The sequence below is a fragment of the Myripristis murdjan genome, chromosome 15 (genome assembly GCF_902150065.1).
Source record: "Myripristis murdjan chromosome 15, fMyrMur1.1, whole genome shotgun sequence".
NCBI lineage: Eukaryota > Metazoa > Chordata > Actinopteri > Holocentriformes > Holocentridae > Myripristis > Myripristis murdjan.
The window spans coordinates 6,648,913-6,667,690 of NC_043994.1; the positions used below are offsets into that span (position 1 = coordinate 6,648,913).

At 42.8% G+C, this 18,778-nt stretch overlaps 1 protein-coding gene across 2 annotated transcripts in view; it reads right to left on the reverse strand.

Annotated features, from left to right (window-relative positions):
* Positions 1-9,297: 9,297 nt before the first annotated feature.
* slc8a1b (solute carrier family 8 member 1b) overlaps positions 9,298-18,778 on the reverse strand; it is a 144,625-nt gene continuing 135,144 nt past the window's right edge. For both annotated transcript variants that reach the window (XM_030070391.1, XM_030070390.1), the window contains exons 9-10: positions 16,924-17,027; positions 9,298-16,363 (exon numbers count right to left, since the gene is read on the reverse strand). In XM_030070391.1, the coding sequence (XP_029926251.1) occupies positions 16,091-16,363; positions 16,924-17,027 (377 nt within the window). In that variant the 3' untranslated portion in view covers positions 9,298-16,090. The remainder of the gene's footprint in view (positions 16,364-16,923; positions 17,028-18,778) is intronic.

The window sequence follows — 18,778 nt, forward strand, 5'->3', positions numbered from 1 at the left end:
TTTATAGATACTGAATTACAGAATTCCCTTAAAATGATATGCAACCCTTTGGAGTGAAAACCTTCATTGTGAGGCAGAACTGCTTGTTGATCTTTCAGGGTTTTTGAAGCACATTCACACAGACACCGATGGCAATCAAGGCACTTCATGCACAATTATCTCCGCTCAGCGGCCACCCGTGGAAGACCGAGGCTGCACAGATGTGAATTCACGTTTGTTGTCACAAGGTGGAACATGCAGCAGAGTTCATAGACACCGAAAATCTGGAGCAGGAATAAATCGGCATAAAATAACATAAGACAGTGGCAGAAATGCTCCAGTTTGACTCATTCAAGGGATCTGCATTCATCCAGCTTTGCACTTGGCTGGTTGTAACATGCAAATTTCATAATCCCACACACACACACACACACACACACGTATGTACACATACACACACTTTGACACATCATGTTAATCAGCCCTTTTAATCTGTGATTCTACTTAACCCAAGGATGCATGAGACAATTACAGTGCAATATCACATCCTAATATAGCATGGCACAGATTAGATATGATAAGGCTTGTGTGTGTGTGGATTAGTAGATGTGTGTGTGGGTCTGTATGTTTTCGTATAATGTGAAGTTTGCATAATATGAATCACTGAATCATTTGTAGGGACTTGGAGATAAATACATTTCGTAATACAGCTAACCCCATCACCATGGGCTTGTGGGTAATTGTATTTTTAACCTGTACTCAATAAGACCCTGCTTCACAGTTCCACATGGTCAAAATCCCATTTGACCCTGATTTTTTTTTTTTCATTATTGGTTAAACACACAAACAGAAGCCCAGGGTTAGAAATCAGATATTTGTTCCCATGTTACCCACAAACACACACACGCATCCTCACAAACACACATGCGCACAGATGCACATCCAGTAACCTGGAAAGAAGCACACAACATGCATGTGCATGTAAGCACACAACACACACACACACACACACACACACATACTCACAAAACATGCACATACACACATACACAAGACACGCACACACTCCGGATGTGGAAGAGAGTTCATGCTCTGGCATTTGCCTGACATTTCATTTCAATCCGCTCCACATGTGTGAAACACCTGCTCTAACATGGCTACACACACACACACACACACACACACACACACACATACAGGCTTACAATGTATTTTCCTCCTTCCTCACTGTCAGTCAGGTGGCCATGCAGGTTAGTGAGCCAGTCAGGCAGTCAGCAAGTAATCTGTAAAAGCTCTTAGCGAAAAAAGAGGTAACTTTGTGTGAGTGTGTGTATGTGTGTGTGTGTGTGTGTGTGTGGTGTGTATGTGTGTGTTATTCTTAGTTAGACCTTTAGTGCTGGGAGGAAAGAGCGACAGGCCCATTACAACAGCCTAACCTCCTGCCCTGCTCCATCCAGCTCTCTCTCTCTCTCTCTCTCTCTCTCTCTCGCTTTCCAACAGATTTGACATTTCTACCAAATAAATGCCACTTGGTCTGCTGGCCCTGGGACAGCAGGGCTGCAGAGAGAGAGAGAGGAAAGATCACATGTGTCAGTGAGAGGCAGAGCGAGCGAGTGAGCGAGCGGCTCGGTGTGTTTATGCAGCACATGAGCTTCCAAACACTAATGTCTCATAAGTAATACATCGGGCCGTGACACCCTTGTTGCCGCACAAACAGACATGACATTTGGTTTCAAGGGAGCAGCATCTGGCGGCGCTCTGCTGGCTCTGCCGGCCCGTCGCCTCGAACGCTTCATTCAGCGCTCGCTTTCAGAATCCAGTGCAAAGTCAAGCCAATTCAGCATCAAATTAAAGCTGCACACCTGAAGACTGCAATTTGTTTTCTTTGTTCTTGTTTTTAAATTAATGTTTTCGACTCTATGGTGAAAGCACTTAGGAACAAATGCTCTCTTTAATGCATTAAACCTCATGAATTAACATATGAGCCATCAGGTATTATATTCCATGACTTTGCTTGAGGTGGCAGAAACAACTCTCTCCCCTTGAAGAGGGTGTAATTAAGTTACAGGTATCCAGGCATATTTTTGTTAATGTGCGCAGTTGTATTGTAATTGTGCACCACAGTTACAGCCACACACGACGACATCAGTTCATAAGGCTGATGTATTGTTTATGCCTTGTAAACTGGGTTTACTGTCCATTTGATCCATCCCCGGTCAATTCATACATGAATTAAATCTGTTGCTTACCCCCATTAATTCATGTCAGAACATTATGTATGCAGGTATAAATCACAAGGACCTGTGACTCACTTGTTAATGCAGAGCCCCGAGATTCCTTTTAATTGATGCATAAATGTGTGCATTAATTCATTTTGACTCATGCACTAATTTATTAATTTATGATTTTTTAGCGATAGTATAAGTGTTATCTTTCTGCTGCATTTGCATGTTTTCTTTATTCATTTATGCATTCTGTAAGGTCTTTCTGCTGTAGGACTCATTATACATGACTCTGGATCTGAGCTAGTTAACATTCTATCTATCTATCTATCTATCTATCTATCTATCTATCTATCTATCTATCTATCTACCTATCTATCTATCTATCTATCTATCTATCTATCTATCTATCTATCTATCTCTCTATCTATCCATCTATCTATCTATTTATGTAAAAGCAAAACAAAAATACAAACCGTGTGGTGCAAGTGTTTGCTTTGAGTTGATAAAATTTCATAAACGGCTTAGATATTTATTCCCATCTGCCCCTTTTATGTATTTAGCTTTATCACTGTTCAAATCAGCTACAATGGCACTAAAATGTTGCCCTGTGGTGTACTTATTGTGGGTCTGAGTGGTCCTCTTTGCATTATCAGACAAGGAAAAAAGTGATGTCTGACTCAGAATTGCAACCAAGAGACAGCATAAAGAAATATCAGGGAAGCGCAGGCTAAATCAATGTCTAGACAGCCGGTTCATGTCAGGCTGACAGGCTGAAACATGCACGCCTGGTGAGCGTTTGTCTTTCGTTTTTATTTTTATTGATAGACACCAAGCACTTTAACCACCTACAACCTCCAGGAAGAATTATTGTGGAGCGCCGCGCTCCAGCATCAATTCAAAGTTTGATGTGCACTCGACATGTGGCATTGAGCCTGTGCAGAAAAATCCATTCCATTACCATATTACGTTCAACGTAATGAGAAATTTATTCCATGTTCCCATCAAACCAGGCGCCGTCCTGTTGATCTGCATCGCCGGCAGCTGAGTCCTCAAAGGTCATTGAAGTAAACAACTTGCCGAGTCGACATGGCAACGCCGCCTCAGAATGCTAATTCTTGTGTGTCACGCGTCCTTTCATTCCACCACGCTCATGTGTCACCTTTTTTTGTTGTACAAGAATGCCTATTTGCATCTTTCACGCTGTCATTTGTATCAGACATGCTAATGGATTTCTCACACTTCTAGCGCGTGTTAAAAAATGTTAATTCACGTGGCGTGCTGTTCTGCGTGGAGTCTGCATGAGAAGTTTGACTTGATTTGCAGAATTGGTCCCAGAGTTGTCGAACTTAGCTTTAAAGGAGTTATACACCCAAAAAAAGTATGTTGATGAACATGGTTTTGGCCCATGTTATCAAAATGTTTCCTCACCTCTGCCTTATAATGTAATTTATCTATCCAGATGGTTTCTGTGTGACTTGGTGAGGTTTCCAATCTGCTGCAATGTCAATGTGTTCTTGTGCAGGAAATAGTTTTCAGTGAAACTTTTCACTCTCGAGAACTGTGGATTATTATCTTTGACATTTTTTGGGAAGGAAAGGAAAGAGCTGTTGCTGTGGAGTTCACCTCCAGTGACTTGGGGTGAAGGGAAATAGGAAGGAATACGGCAGACTGGAAACTTTGCCAGATCACACAGAAACCGTCTGGATGGATAGATTGTACAAGGTGTAGGTGGAAAAATAGCCCTCCTTTTTTTGAATTTTGAGTGAACTATTCCTTTAAAGCCCATAAGCTTCAGAACTCATTTACTGTTTTTCTATTGAACTTAAAGTCATAATGAAATAAACAATAAATTGATCAGCTGGTTGACTAATTTCCCATATAGAATATTCATTCATTCAATTGAATGCAATGGATTTGCTAAATTTTGACATATTTGTGTTCATCATGAGAAATTCCCATTACTTCAATATACTGGCAAACATGATGTCATCATGAGGAACTAATAGGCCTGAACCAAAATTTCCACCAACAAAATATCACATTTTGGAACTATCACACCCCTCCCACTGAATAAAAGTTTTCTCTTGCTGAGTCATCACCCGTTGGTTTACACTTTTGTAAGTGTGTCACGGCCCAACAACTTTTTTCAACACAAAATACATACACAAATAAAGAAAGCGAGATGCAAGCAAAATGTCATTTCATGTGACATTAAGTGCTTGGAGGTGGAACCTGTTGAATCACCGGGGACAATTTGTCGACACCGGGTGAAGATGTTTCTATCTTGTGCAGCGTCACAGTGCGTATCATCCTGTCTGGGAGCGGCAGCACTTGTGCACTCTTGTCAATGAACGTCTTGTCATTGAGGAAGTGGAATCATTCATTGTGTGTATAGGCGGCGAGCGCTGACAGACAGGCAAAACAAAGTGAAATGAACAGTGAAGGGAGAGTCAAAAAGCCAGGATGGGTCTTGTTGTTTCTGACTAAGTGGTTGTTGTATTTTTGACAGCCAGCGCCGTCTTTCTGACAGCTTATAGGCTTTACTCAGAGTTCAGCACACACACACACACACACACACACACACACACATGCACACAAATGCACGGACAAGCAGAAATGTGCATACACAAGTACTCACACTGACATACTCCCACTCTCTGATAGACTTGCACGCACACACACACATTGTCGTTTTTGTTTTTTTGTTTTTTTTTTACAAGCACAAACACACAGAAACACAAACCCACTCATTTCCCAGCATGCTAGCCTGCTTCCCATAGCAAAACAGACAGCTGTCCAGAGAAGCACCTGTCAAGAAAGCGAATGGGACAGCCTAATGAGATTTTCGACAGACACAGAAGTGAGCAGATAACGGAAAGAGCTGAGGCAAACACCTGTAAGAGGGAAAGAACAGCATGAAACACTGCAGCGAATATTCCCGCTTTTGCTGACTCACTCCTCACACATATTCTGGGAGTGCTGAACAACTTTGTAAAAAAGTAACACACCAAATAACACACCCTCATACGCACACACACGCTCTTCGAACAGTAAATAAAATAAAACAATCAGCTACATTTCCCCAAACAGGAAGGAAGAGGAGGACTTTAGGAAAATAGGAGGAATCCATCACTCTGGTCACAGACGATGGGATCTATTCATCACAATGGCAGCATGGTGCAGCCAGCCTATGCCTAATCGAACAGTCTATCTATCAGTCGGCGCGTGCGTTTGGACTTTTTGCATAACGCTAACAGCTGTGCATCCTTCCGGCCATGTGCACTCCATTTAAGTTTACATCAAATGTGTTAAGAGTTGCAATTTGCATGGCCAGAGTTTCCAAAGAGCAAAGAAGTTGTTGGGTTGAAAGAATAAACCAAGTGCAAAAGAAGGAAAGGACATTACATCACAGCGACCGCATTCAGGATTTGCTTTCGTGCCAGACTTTGATGCCACAAACACGTCACTGGAAGTGGCATGGAAAAGCCCTCTGAACCTATGTCATTTGTAGTTTGACAGGAAAGAGATTTTTTTATTCACTGTGTGCATTAGGCCTTGTTCAAATGCTGTGCATGTGACAATGTTTACATTGTCAGTGTTTAAATAAATCTTGCAGCAGCACAACGGATTGAACCCACTGAGTTCACCTGACCGCACCTCTGACGTTAGAACAGGTGCTGTTGCTGTTCTGCTGACATATAACTCTGCAAACTCTGCTCAACAGGTGGGAGCACATCTATGTTTTTGGGGTCCAATTCAATATCCTGTTAGCACAATAAGACTAACCCTGACCCCCCGAATACAGAGCAACATCATGTGCTATGTAGAGCTGGGGAACATAGGACCCTGGGATTATAGGACCCTGGGATTATAGGACCCTGGGAACATAGGACCCTGGGATTATAGGACCCTGGGAACATAGGACCCTGGGAACATAGGACCCTGGGATTATAGGACCCTGGGAACATAGGACCCTGGGAACATAGGACCCTGGGATTATAGGACCCTGGGAACATGGGGCCCTGGGAACATAGGACCCTGGGATTATAGAACACGGGGAACATAGGACCCTGGGAACATAGGACCCTGGGATTATAGGACCCTGGGAACATAAAACCCTGGGATTATAGGACCCTGGGAACCCAGGACCCTGGGAACCTAGGACCCTGGGAACATAGGACCCTGGGAACATAGGACCCTGGGAACATAGGGCCCTGGGATTATAGGACCCTGGGAACATAGGACCCAGGGAACATAGGACCCTGGGATTATAGCACTCTAGGAAGATGGGACAGTGGGAGAGCACATATGTAGAACTGGGGAACACAGGACCCTGAGAAGACAGAAATGACTTGTTGAACATCCACAGCTGGACTTTATGGTAATTTATGTTAATGAGGATAATGATATGCTATACAGTAGTGATGGTATTTAACACACACTTGACAGCTATGAGCGTATATCCTCACATTGTGCTGATTGTGCAAAGACCAGAGAAGGAGAAAGACTAAACAAAAACGTCATACAATCCTTGCTTGAAGATGGGTAGATGTCAACAAAACATCATTTTAATTTGTCAGTGGTTCATTTCTTCATAATGAATAGCATTTTTTTTAATGACTGGCTATTTATCAAAAATGGAAATTTTTCATTTTCATTGTGTTCTTAGCTAAATATATTCATTAGGAAGTATCCATTACCTTTGATCAATCATTACTAATGTCATACATAATGCTCTGGTTTGTATTTTTCTCTTAAGTTACTTATGTGTGATGTACGGTACAACATCTGGATTTGCAGCATTCCAACGAATTAGGTTTGCACTTAATTCTGAATATTTATTACACGATCTTGATCTAGTAGAATCATGAACTCATCTAGACATGAGCACGCACATGATGAAACAAAGTTCACTTGATGGAATAAATGAGTTCATGTGGAATGGCTGCAGTCCTGCCTGTGTTTACCCTGCTATTTGATGTCAACATGGCTGCTGTGAAAAAGGGCTGTTGGCTGTGGCTTTATTTTATAGCATAAGACATGAAATAGAAGGATGGCAGAGCAGCTCGCCTCAAGCTTCCACAGTTTACAGCCAGCACCAGTTTAGGTTCTCGTCATACAGAGAACTGTAATATTCTGTCACTGCTTAGTATGTTCCTTGATTAAGTTTTTGGAAAATCGTCAAATTAAAATCACCGGTGAAATTTTCAGAGGAGAATACTGACGTTTTGTTTGGCTACAACCCATTTAGTTATGCCTACCTCTACTTTACATTTCCTCCTCATTTTGTAATGAATGCTGTATGGAATTGAACTTTTATCACAAACTGTATTTGTTAGTTATTTTTAATAAATACAGGCTGGCCTAGGTGACAAAGATGCCCTGAATAAAAAGAAATGGGTTTGCCACACTTCCATTTAGACTATTTAACAGCTTCTTTCACTTATTGATTATTTTGTTATATTGTTAACAACCTCACATTTGATATAATTTTTCCTTAAATATTTCAGCATGGCCAGCATTAGTGTCATGTTAGAGCTGAGCTTTAAGCTGGGCTGTGTGAAGGCAGACCAGTGACCAGTAACAAGGACCAGTAACATGCATGCTGGGTAAGAGACCATCAGTCTGTATTATGTACAGTGTGTTTGGCTGGTTGAATCTCTTTCCTGTCCAAGTTCAAACCACATGGTAGTGCTAATATAGAGGCATCTGCTATGCCTGTGGCACTGATTTCAACATTAGTGGCACCAAAGTTTGACACTAGTGCAAATTTGGAGTGCTGTCGCTGTAATAATGACTTCTCCTTCTATAATAGCCTGCATTCCTTGGGGATTATTTCCTGCAGGAGAGTTCCATTTGTCCCTGTGGGTGTTAGGTGACTGACTTGAAGCAGAGTGTAATAATAAAGTTGATATGAAAACCCTTATATAACAGAAACTCTGGCAAAAACCAAATGAAAGCTTGACTTTGGGCGAGATGCATTACCTCGCTCCTCGGAAGTTGTTTTTCATGCTGCGTGAGACTGAGCGGTGACAAATGGCGTCTGCTGAACGCTGTTATCCTTTAAGTAATGAAAGTAGAGACATTAAAACCATCCATGTGTCCCTGATGGATCATTTGCTCTGGCGCAAACAATGCTGACTACTATTTATCTTCACTTAGGCGGGGGACATACCAGAAAACTTCATATCCCCAACTTCTTTTCAGAACACATTGCATCACATAAGTAACAAGAGATCAAAGATTATTTTTTTTGACTTTTTCAGTCTTTAATGTGCTCGTACCTGATGATGCAAAGGATGAAATGTGACTTCACAGGATGGGATTGGGATAAAGTGACTGTGAGGCATCAAATAAAAGTTGACTCTTTAGCTTTAATGCACTGTGGAGTGTGTGTGAACTCGGCTTTCATTGGCTGTAACACACAACCTCCAATCTAAACGTGTAGAAAATGAAAGCTTTATTAAACGTGTGGCCCCTGATGTGTTTTAAGATGCTTCAGTGCAGCAAAGTGTATTCACTATACATTTTACTCTCCTCAGCCCTCTGCCCTCAGTTATTTTCTCAAAATACAAATAATTAATCTCCCATGAATGCTGTCAGACGGCGACAGATGATAAATGAAATTGTCTGTAAAAGTTAACGGCAGGCGTGATGTAAATGGGAACAATGCGTCTTGTTATTTTATTTTATTTATTTATGGCACGGAGCGGAGAAATTCTGACTGCGGCGTGTTATATTAATCAGCCGGGATGCACTCGTTGTAAAATGCCTTGTTTTCATCTCAAGTCAAATGACAATTAATGAAATATCAGGCATTCGGGGAAAGAAGTAATTTTCATCATTGCCAGTCTGATGTGAAAGAAAATTAATTTTTGAATAAGCCAGGTTGAGTGTGAGATAAGAGCGAGAGACACACACACGACACAGATGGAATCAATTCCTGTTCACTTCCACTAAATGAAAATGTAAATTGAAATAGAAATTTGCATAGTAATAGCAGCTTTTATATTAAATAATTCTACATTCTATGTAGGGCGCACACACACACACACACACACACACACACTAGAAAGCCAGTGGACACGCTGGGTCTCTGAAACAGGGTATCCCAAACTTTATTTTATTGATGGTGTCAGAAGTACCATGTATCATGGATAGCAGTCACAGTTAGTGGCAACACACAGACAACAACGTCCTTCCTATCAGTTGGTGTGCAACAAAAATTAAATCAATTAAAAAAAAAAAAAAAAAGTCACCAACACACGCGCACGCACACAGAGAACAGCGGCAAAATAAGAAAAAAAATTTAATTAATTTAAAATGAAAAACAACAACGACAAAAAAAAGTCTTCATCATTACCAACATTATGTTCATTGCGGTTATTGTTTCATTTTAAAAATCACACCAAATCAATGAAACAAAATCCCCAACTACACCCTTGTGTGAGAGAAGAGAGGAAAGAAGTGATGGAGGGAGGAAAAGAGAAGAAGAAGAGAGAGAGAAGGGGGGCAGGGAGGATGGAAAAATAATCGATAAAGACAGAAAAAGAAGGGAGAGAAAGGGGCTTTTAGCGATCATGAGAACGGTTCTGAGGGACCCCCAGTGAAGACACGTGGACGGACTGAGGACGGACAGACAGACGGGTACGTACACAGACACACAGGCCCGCCGACAGACAGAGGGTCTCAGGTAAGGGGGAGGCACGTGTCAGACAGACAGGCGGGACAACAGACGGGCACACGTGACACCGTCTGACTCAGAATCTGACTCACTTGTTTTGAGAGCGGCGAAAACACGGCAAGCGGCCCGCCGAGAAGAAAAACAGATGACGGAGAAAGGAAAAAAAAAAAAAAACAACATCAGCTGTGGAGGAGAAAGGGGAGGGACGGGGAGAGACAGATAAAATGATGGAAGGATGAAAGGAAAGAGAGAGAGTGAGAGAGAGGCAGAGACACAGAAACAAGCTTTAAAGCAAACTACTTCTCCAAAAAGGCAATATATGTCATTCTTGAGTGTAGTGAGTGTTTTTTTTCCTTTAAATAAATATCATGTAGAATTAATTCTCTACGGTTAGCATGGCGGCCATATAGTCCACCTCACTTATAACACTGTACAGTATATACACAATATTATTATCTCTTTAATGACAAAATAACCTTTAGATGTACATATTCCTTGCCCACTGTCAGAGAATACAGCCACGGTATTAGAAGTAGCAAGCAGTGTCAGTTTTTTTTTTCTTTTTGTTTTTTTTTTTGTTTGTTTTTTTTGGTACAAATAACCCATGCAACTCCCGTATAGATTTAGATTTATTTAAGATACATAACTCCTTAAGATCTCATCTCTCATTCAATAACAGCAGATATTGCCTTTTTATTTAAACTCTGAAATTTAATTAAATCGATAATGTTACCCCAAAATAAAACAAAACAAAACAAAACAAAAAAAATCGTCAGAATTCAAACCATACCGTCGTCAAGCTCTATGGACATAGAAATGTAACGGAACGGAGTAAAAAGACGAACGGAAAACCTGAATCTATACAACATTCAAACCAGTTTTTTTTTTTTTTTGTCAACACCAGGGGAATGGGATACGATTTTCTATAACTATGTACAGACATGTTATCATTCATGCACAGTGTCAACAAGTAGCACATTGACATTCCCAAATATGGAAAACATGGCAAAGGGAGACGGAGGGTGAAAAAGAAAAGAGGAGGAGGGAGGGGGAGAAAATAAGAACTGCCCGTTTTGGTTACTGTGGCAGCAGAGAGAGAGAGAGAGACAGAGAGAGAGAGAGAGACAGAGGGACAGACAGACACCATAACAACACATGCTGGGCTGGAGAAGTCCATTTCAATCTCACTGACCCAGAAATCAATGTATGGCTGTAACTTCACGTTTTTCTTTTTTTTTTTTTTCCTCTCAACAATTTTTTAATTATCTTCCTCCTCCTCTTTCTCCCCCGTCCTCTCCTTATGGCCATCCTTTTGCATTGCACTCCGTTAATATGACTTTTAAGGACAGCGGATGAGTCTGGCGGCGGACGGGCTGTCATCGCCGCAGCGACGTCTCGCCCCCCCGAGGTCGCTCGGCTAGTACCGGTGCGGGGCGTTTTGTCCGCCCGTCCGTCCATTCGTCCGTCTGTTTGCTCGCTGGTCCGCCCGTTCGTCAGTTTTGTCGGACAGACGGTCAGTCGAGAGGTGAGCGAAGCGTCGACGACGGGTCATCAAGCTTTACACCAGAAGCAACATTATTGGTTCACAACTGATTCAACACCATTTTTTTTTTTTACATCAGAAACAACATAGTTATTGTTTACATCAGAGCCAAAAAAAAAACAAAATCGCTGCTTTACATCAGAAGCAACATTGTTAATGTTTACATCGAAACGGCGTCGCGGCCGTTTCACATTAGCGACAAGAACCAGTGCAATGCTTTTCCTTCAGTTTGACCCCCCAGCCCCTTCTTCAAACCCTAACCCAGAAGAAACTAAAAAAAGACTGCACTGTATTCTACAGCTCACTGATCTACTCTGTCCTTCCTCTTAGTGTTATATTTACAGTGTCAGGCTGGCAATCCCCTGACTCAAATACCCCAAGCTTCATGAGTCCAAGCCAAAGCAGGAAACAAACCTCTTCATCCCCCCTGCCAGCAACTCGCGGTTCAAAAATTCAAGAGCCAGAAAGAAGCCAGACAGAAAGAGACTGCCTGTCCACTTGTAAAGTGGGTCAAACAACTTTCCCGCCAAATTTCCCGCCAATATTTGGCTGGCAGCTAGCGTTAACTTCCCGTCGTGGTCCCAACGCTCCCAGCTAATGTTCATCCGTGATCGGCTTCACGTCAGACTAGCTTCAGTCGGGGCAGATGCACAGGGAGAGGTGCGGCTCGCAAAAAGCGCTAACTTCTTAATGAAAAACAGGAGCTTCGGGCAAACTGTGCTGCAAGCGGATTAGCTCCAAACAACTCAGCCACGTTACTGCGAGCTCAAACTAAGTCAGCCACCTTTTAAGTCCAACATAATATTGAGCTATTTCTTTATATATACTGTATACCCTGTTGGACTCAACTCAAGAAGTGATGCTAATAATTTCCACAATGTTATTCATAATTTCACAGATGCTAGCGTTAGTTTCTACAGTGTACAAACCTCCGGCTCCCTGCCAGTGAAGAGACAGATGGATACAAATTTAGCAGAAATGTTCTGCTGAGATCTAAAACAATGTCAAGGTTATTTTTGTCTCTCTTCGGTGAGTCGATGGAACATGAGTAATATTTGGTGTTTTAAGAAAGATCTATTGGTTAGAAAACCCTCAAAGTCTGACTGCAAACAGGAAGTTTCTGGTACAAAGTTTTCCCTTTGGCAAAACAGGGGGTAAACTGCCACTCCAAGGCCTTCGCATGAGAACAGCTACTCTAAAGGAGAGCCACCGATTGCACAGAGTTTGGCAAAGACGAGACTTCGGTCCCACGGTCAAAGAACCTTTCCGTTTTAGAGCGTATTTCCTCAGGTTCTCTACACACCATGTAGTCTTACAGCGCAGCATCTGATGGTGTGAATTCAAGCCAAATTGCATGGCGGCCATGTTAATGCAACTTCTCAAGAGCCATGGAGTGTTAGACGAAAATAACCGTGTCCTTCATAAAGTGTACACTTAGCTGCCCATGGAAACCGCAGCGATCAAAATTCATCTCAATGAATATCTACTGCAATTTACAATCAGTGATCGCTCTGCAGTGGTTCTTTATATAGGCATATTATGCGGTCATTTAGCATTATTTATGAGATGCCATGTTACAAAGCCTACTAGAATCATGTTGGCTGTCTTTACTGGATGGATTTGCCAAACTCTTATACAATCCATGGATCCGCTCTACTCTAATCTCTCACAAGGGGTAGACATCTGTCAGTGACAAGAGGGGAAATCGATGCCAAGTTTTTAAATGGATTATACCTAACTCTGATTACTTATTCTACAGATGACATTTAGAATATTACTGTTATATTACACATCAAGTAAAAAAACATCACATCAGCAGGAAAAATTCTGACCACTTCAGATGCATACAGTACAGTGCCCTTGGCTTACAAATTGTGGACTTTTAGAAGGCCTACATGAAAGTTGTGTGCAGGCTGAGATCTCTGTAGTTTTGGCTGATCAAGTAGTTAACAGTCTGAAATGTAAACCTCTTTGATAGTCTGATTGGTCTTAAACATATAACATATATATTCCACATATATGTACTGCAAGATAGGTTTTGGGCCTGTTTATTGGGCCAGTTTTATGTGTTTGACAGAGCTGACTTTGGCCAAAAATCCTTAGAAACTGAGATATATTCAGGATATTCCTTGTCTGTTAAAGACTACATCATTAAAGGAGGACGGCCTCCAGGGAGAGCAGAATCTCAGCCAGTTAGTGTCTGGAAGAAAGCTAACCAGCTTGGAAAAGGCGCTAGGACATGTTTGGCCACTGCTGCCTCAGGTCTGATGGCGTCCCACTGCAAGCGCCGGCAATATTGCAGCTCTTGAAGCAGAGCCTTGTTCACTGCACACTGGACAGCCGTTTGAGTCAAAGTCTATTGTTCATAAAGTTCATGCTCCTCGAAGCAAAAAGTGATAACTACAATGGTTTAAGAGCCAGCGCAGCGCTTGACAAGGTTTACAACATGGCATGACAATTGGGAGAAATTATGTGTGTTAGGTAGTGTCCCTCAATAGTGTTCCTAGTGTTTTCAGAACCCCCAAACACCCTTGTAACCATCTCCACTTCTCTCCAGGTAGGAAACACATTACTGAGTGGCATCAGAAGGGATTAGAGCATAGTATGCTTAACTGGGACTCTTGCTTTCCTGAACGTCTACCGAGCTTGTCTGACTGAGCACTTCGGATCATCAGATCTCTCTATCCAGTTTATCAAACGTCCTGGTGATCCTAATTGTACTTTTATGCTGTTTTATGACTGTCACTGACGTTTAAGCCCCCACTGAAGCAAATTCCTAACAGCTAAGCAGCCGGTGTGGCATTAAAGCTGACCTGCCTTGATTGGACTCTGTGGTGTGAAATGTTAAGTCGGGATAAGTATCAAGTTAAGGAGTCTCGTAATGACCAACCCATACAAAGAGTGACTAGTCGAGGCTCAGGGTTGGGGGATTAGTGGTTGTCTCTTATAAAGCCCTTGAGGATTTTTGATTGGTCCACAGACCAGCCAGAGGGAGGTGCGTTAAGACACACAGGGGCAATGACAGAAGCTGCTGAGCGATGCTTTAGCCAGTAAGAAAGAGGCAACTTAGATAACCAATGACAGACGCGGTGAAGGAACAGATAGCCCATGAGGATTCACAGCAGGCGGTACCTACGCTTTTGAAATCTCTTGCAACATAATGACTGACATTTAATGGTGGCAATCCCATTGTTTGAAAACCAGGGAACACAATTTCACTGGTTTAAAAAAACAAAAAATGAACTTAGATTTTTTTTTATGCAATGATAATAGTTTCTCTAACAGTTTCAAACGGTACGGCGGCCATTGGTCTTCTGAGACACAGCCTTATTAAAGGTAAAAGAACACTAACCCCTTCTCGGTTCAAATTAGACCTTATATCATTACAACTATACAGCAAACTACAAACAACGGCAAGAGGGCCCGTTCAGGAGCGCGCCACGCAGCCAAGACATTCAGAGAGAAAAGCGCGCCAGCTGTAAATGTACGTTCAGCTCTGTGTATTTACATTTCTATCCTCGGTGACGTTTTCTGAACGTTTCGCTTTTCGTTGAATGCGCCCTCCTGCGAAGAAAAAAAAAAAAAAGAAAAATTCTATTAAGCGTTTCTACAGGTTGGCAGAGTTAGCGCCAAAGACCTCGAAATCCAACCTTTTTCATACCAGGCATTTCTTACAGTACTTGACCATCTTCCCACAACATACACGCGTGCGCACACACGCACACAAACACACACACAATCACCCACCCACACACAGTTGGTTTTCATTGAAGAGTTGCAGTAATATATCCATTTTCTGATTGTGTTTCAGTTTTGTCTGTTCATGCATATACATACTAATACAGACCACCGTCTGACCATTTGGGACAGCAGTGTCAATAAAGTTATTTTGTCTTTTTTTCTGTCTCACTTGCGTCTGTGTGCGTTGACTTAGGTGCACGTTGGAGTAGTAGCTGTTGCAGTAGGAGGGGTAGTAGCAGGATTGCTGTAGTTGAAGACATGCCGTCCATGTTTTATGCTCCAGTTGGTAGACAGGAGGACACACACACACTCACAGGCGTTGAGCGGATACCGCGGGGGTGTGCAGGTATGTGAGTCTGTTTGAACTTCTATGTTAGCGCTCCTTGTCCCGATAAAACTCAGTTTGATTTCTGTATAGCGATGCATAATTTGTGTGAGTGTGTGTATGTGTGTGTACTTGCGTTTGCAGAGTTGGGGGGTTGTTATATGCGAAGGTCATTTCAAACAGGTGGTTTGGGAGACACTGAACTGGTTGACAAGACAAAAAAAAAAATGATTCAGGCGTTTCTCGTTTTTTCCTTTTTCCACCATTTCTTCATCTTCTGAGCTGTATCTCTCGCTCCTAAGATGCTCTTTCCTGGCGTTTTCCTTCATCTGTTTTATCTTCCATTCTGTTTTTGGGCGCTCCTTCATTCGTACATCATCCATCCATCCATCATTAAATATATTGCGTAAAAAGGGAGGGATGGATAGATAAATAAGACAGCCTTGTTTTGTCTTTTCTCCCAGTCATGCCATGATTCCTTCCATCCATCTTTACATGCAACACCTGCCCTCTTCATCTCCAAATCCATTCTATTCATCCATTTCCAATGGGTTTCCTCTTCCTCCCCCCATTCTCCTTCTGTCCTTTCCATCTTAGAAGCCCTTGACGTGGCAGTAGGCCTCCAGTGAGGAGAACAGGATGTAGAGGAGCCACAGGCTGACGAACAGCATGGTGGTCAGGGCCTTGGCAGTCCGCGGCCCACCCAGCTCACCGCCGATCTCCGGCCGCCGTCGGTACAGCAGCATGGCGACACAGATGAAGGCGAAGATGGTGAAGAGCGTGACGGAGAAGGCCAGCGTGCCCGGATCCACCCTGAACTCCCTCCCATGGCTGCTGTGGTAGATGGCGGCAATGGACCACGCCACCTGTCAACCACAAGCATTGCCGAGATTCAGTTTCATGTTGGTGCGGATGAGTGTTTACGACAGTAAAACCAGCAGCAACAGTGACAACACCGATTGACTTTATTGTCTGGTGGCAGATGGCTTTAGCAGACCATATGGCCTGTCAATCAATCAAAAAATATAATCAAGATAACAAAATAAAATGATCTTAGTTAATCCATGAAAATGGATGAATTAAATGGGTCATTGCTGCACCAGTATGAACAACAACAGACAATGAGAATTAAAATGCTAACCACAGTAGTGTTCATAAATGAAGGTTGAAATGACACTTAGACCACTTAGACTACTGCAGCGGTTCTTACTGCTGTTGCTGCTGTTAGTACAAGGCTGCAACTGTTACTAATAGCAATATTAATGATCCAACTATTACTATTGCTGCTACCACCAACACTTCTGTTACTTTTAATGCTACAATTAATGTGATTTAATAATAAAAAAAAAAGATCTTCACATGTGCCTTGTTTAGAGCATGTAACAGCCCTTAACGTAAATGAATCTTTAACTGAGATGAGACTCACCCCAATGCCCAGGAACACATTGACAGCGTTGGAACCCGTCACATTACCGATGGAGGCGTCTGCATACTGATCCTGGATAGCAGCTACCTTACTGGCAAATGTGTCTAGGTGGAGGGAGAGAGAGAGAGGGAGGGAGGGAGGGAGGGGGAGAGAGAGAGAGAGAGAGAGAGAGAGAGAGAGAGAGAGAGATTAATTTTTGCATGGTATGCATTGCATTATAAACATATGCCACTTAAAAGAATGAATTACAAAGAGAGAGAGAGAGGAGTGCTCTTGATACATGCAGACTGCTAATTATTAAAACAAGAACTGTGCAAATTCTGTTTTCCACATTTAGACAGGCAGCCTTAATTTAGAAACCACAACCCTTAATCCTGTTACAGCATGTTGTCGCTGGCGGCCAGCATCTGCCAGATCTGCTCCAAGATCAATAAATAACAGGCACTGAATCACAGTTTGCAGAGGCAAACAAATCTGAGTCTGACACTGGATCGGCGCTGCGCTGTTTGGTCCAAAACAATTTCCCCGGTGTCAGATGTGGGTCCATGTTTGCCAAACTATGGCAGATCGAAAGGGACACACTTCACCATGCTGACAGGTGCAGCTGGGACCCTGCCAGTCTAAACAATAGGCTCTTTGCTAGGAACACAAAGACGGGGCAAGTAGCCTAATGGCCACTTCTCTCTCTCTCTCGCTCTCTCTCTCTTTCTCCATCCTTTCATCTTCACTGATTGCTGGAGGAAATCAGGAAAACACGGGGATAAAAAAGAGAAAGACAGAGCAATGAAGGGAAAGAGAGAAACAGAGGAGGGAGGGCTTCCTTTAAGTGGCAGCCAAACTGGCATCAGAAAAGAGGATGAGGGGAAGTGGAAGAGAGAGAGAGGGAGAGAAAGAGAGAGAGAGAGGCATCAGGCCAAAGAATGAAGGTTTGGCAGAGATAAATCTCCCCATACACCTTATAGCTTCAAGGACAGGCCTACTGGGCTTAGTGCGAGTGTGTGTGTTAGTGTTGTGTGTGCTGGATCCTAGAGAGAGGGAATCGGTGAATGATGCCACCTGGGTCCAATCTGACACCATGCCTCCACCAGCTGGCCAAGTGTGTGTGTGCGTGTGTGTGTGTGCATGTGTGTGTGCCAGGCATCAAATGTTTTTCATGTGCTTGCGTCTCTGTGTGTGGGTGAGCGTGTGGGTGTTTGCGCGCACAACAGTGGCGTGTGTGTGTGTCTTTGCCCTTTTCTTCTGCGTGTCTGTCAATCAACTAGTCTTTCTCTTTTCCCTTTCTCTCTCTCGCTATCTGTCAGTCCCTCTACTCTACAAGAAGGGCCATTATAGCCTTATCATGACACTATGGATCTGCTGTACCTGCATTTATCTCTCTTTTTCTCTTTCTCCAGCCCGCACCCTTTTTCACGCCCAACTCCCTGAGCCGGTGATAGCCACTGTGCTGCACAACAATGGGGCTCCATGGTGATAACCTTCTGCTTTTACCTCTTGACACAGCCATTGTGTGTGTGTGCACGCGCGTGTGTTTGTGTGTGTCTAACTGGATCGCTGACTTAACATCTCGTCCTCGTCATCTCTCCACCTCTCTCTCTATTTAAATGTCATACTGTACTTCACACCACTTACACTAAACCCAAATCTCATTAAGTGTGAATGGGTGTGGATGGAGGTGGGGGAGGAGTGAGGTTCTCTGCAGAGACTCGTTCAGACCTTCTCCACCCTTTCACAGCCACATTTCAAAAGGAACTGCATTCATGGCTCATATTGTGTAGGGTTAGTAAAGGGAAGCAATGCTCAATTTAAATGTGGCTCTTTGTCACTCCTGGTGAAACGCCCAGTGTCCCAAAGGCAT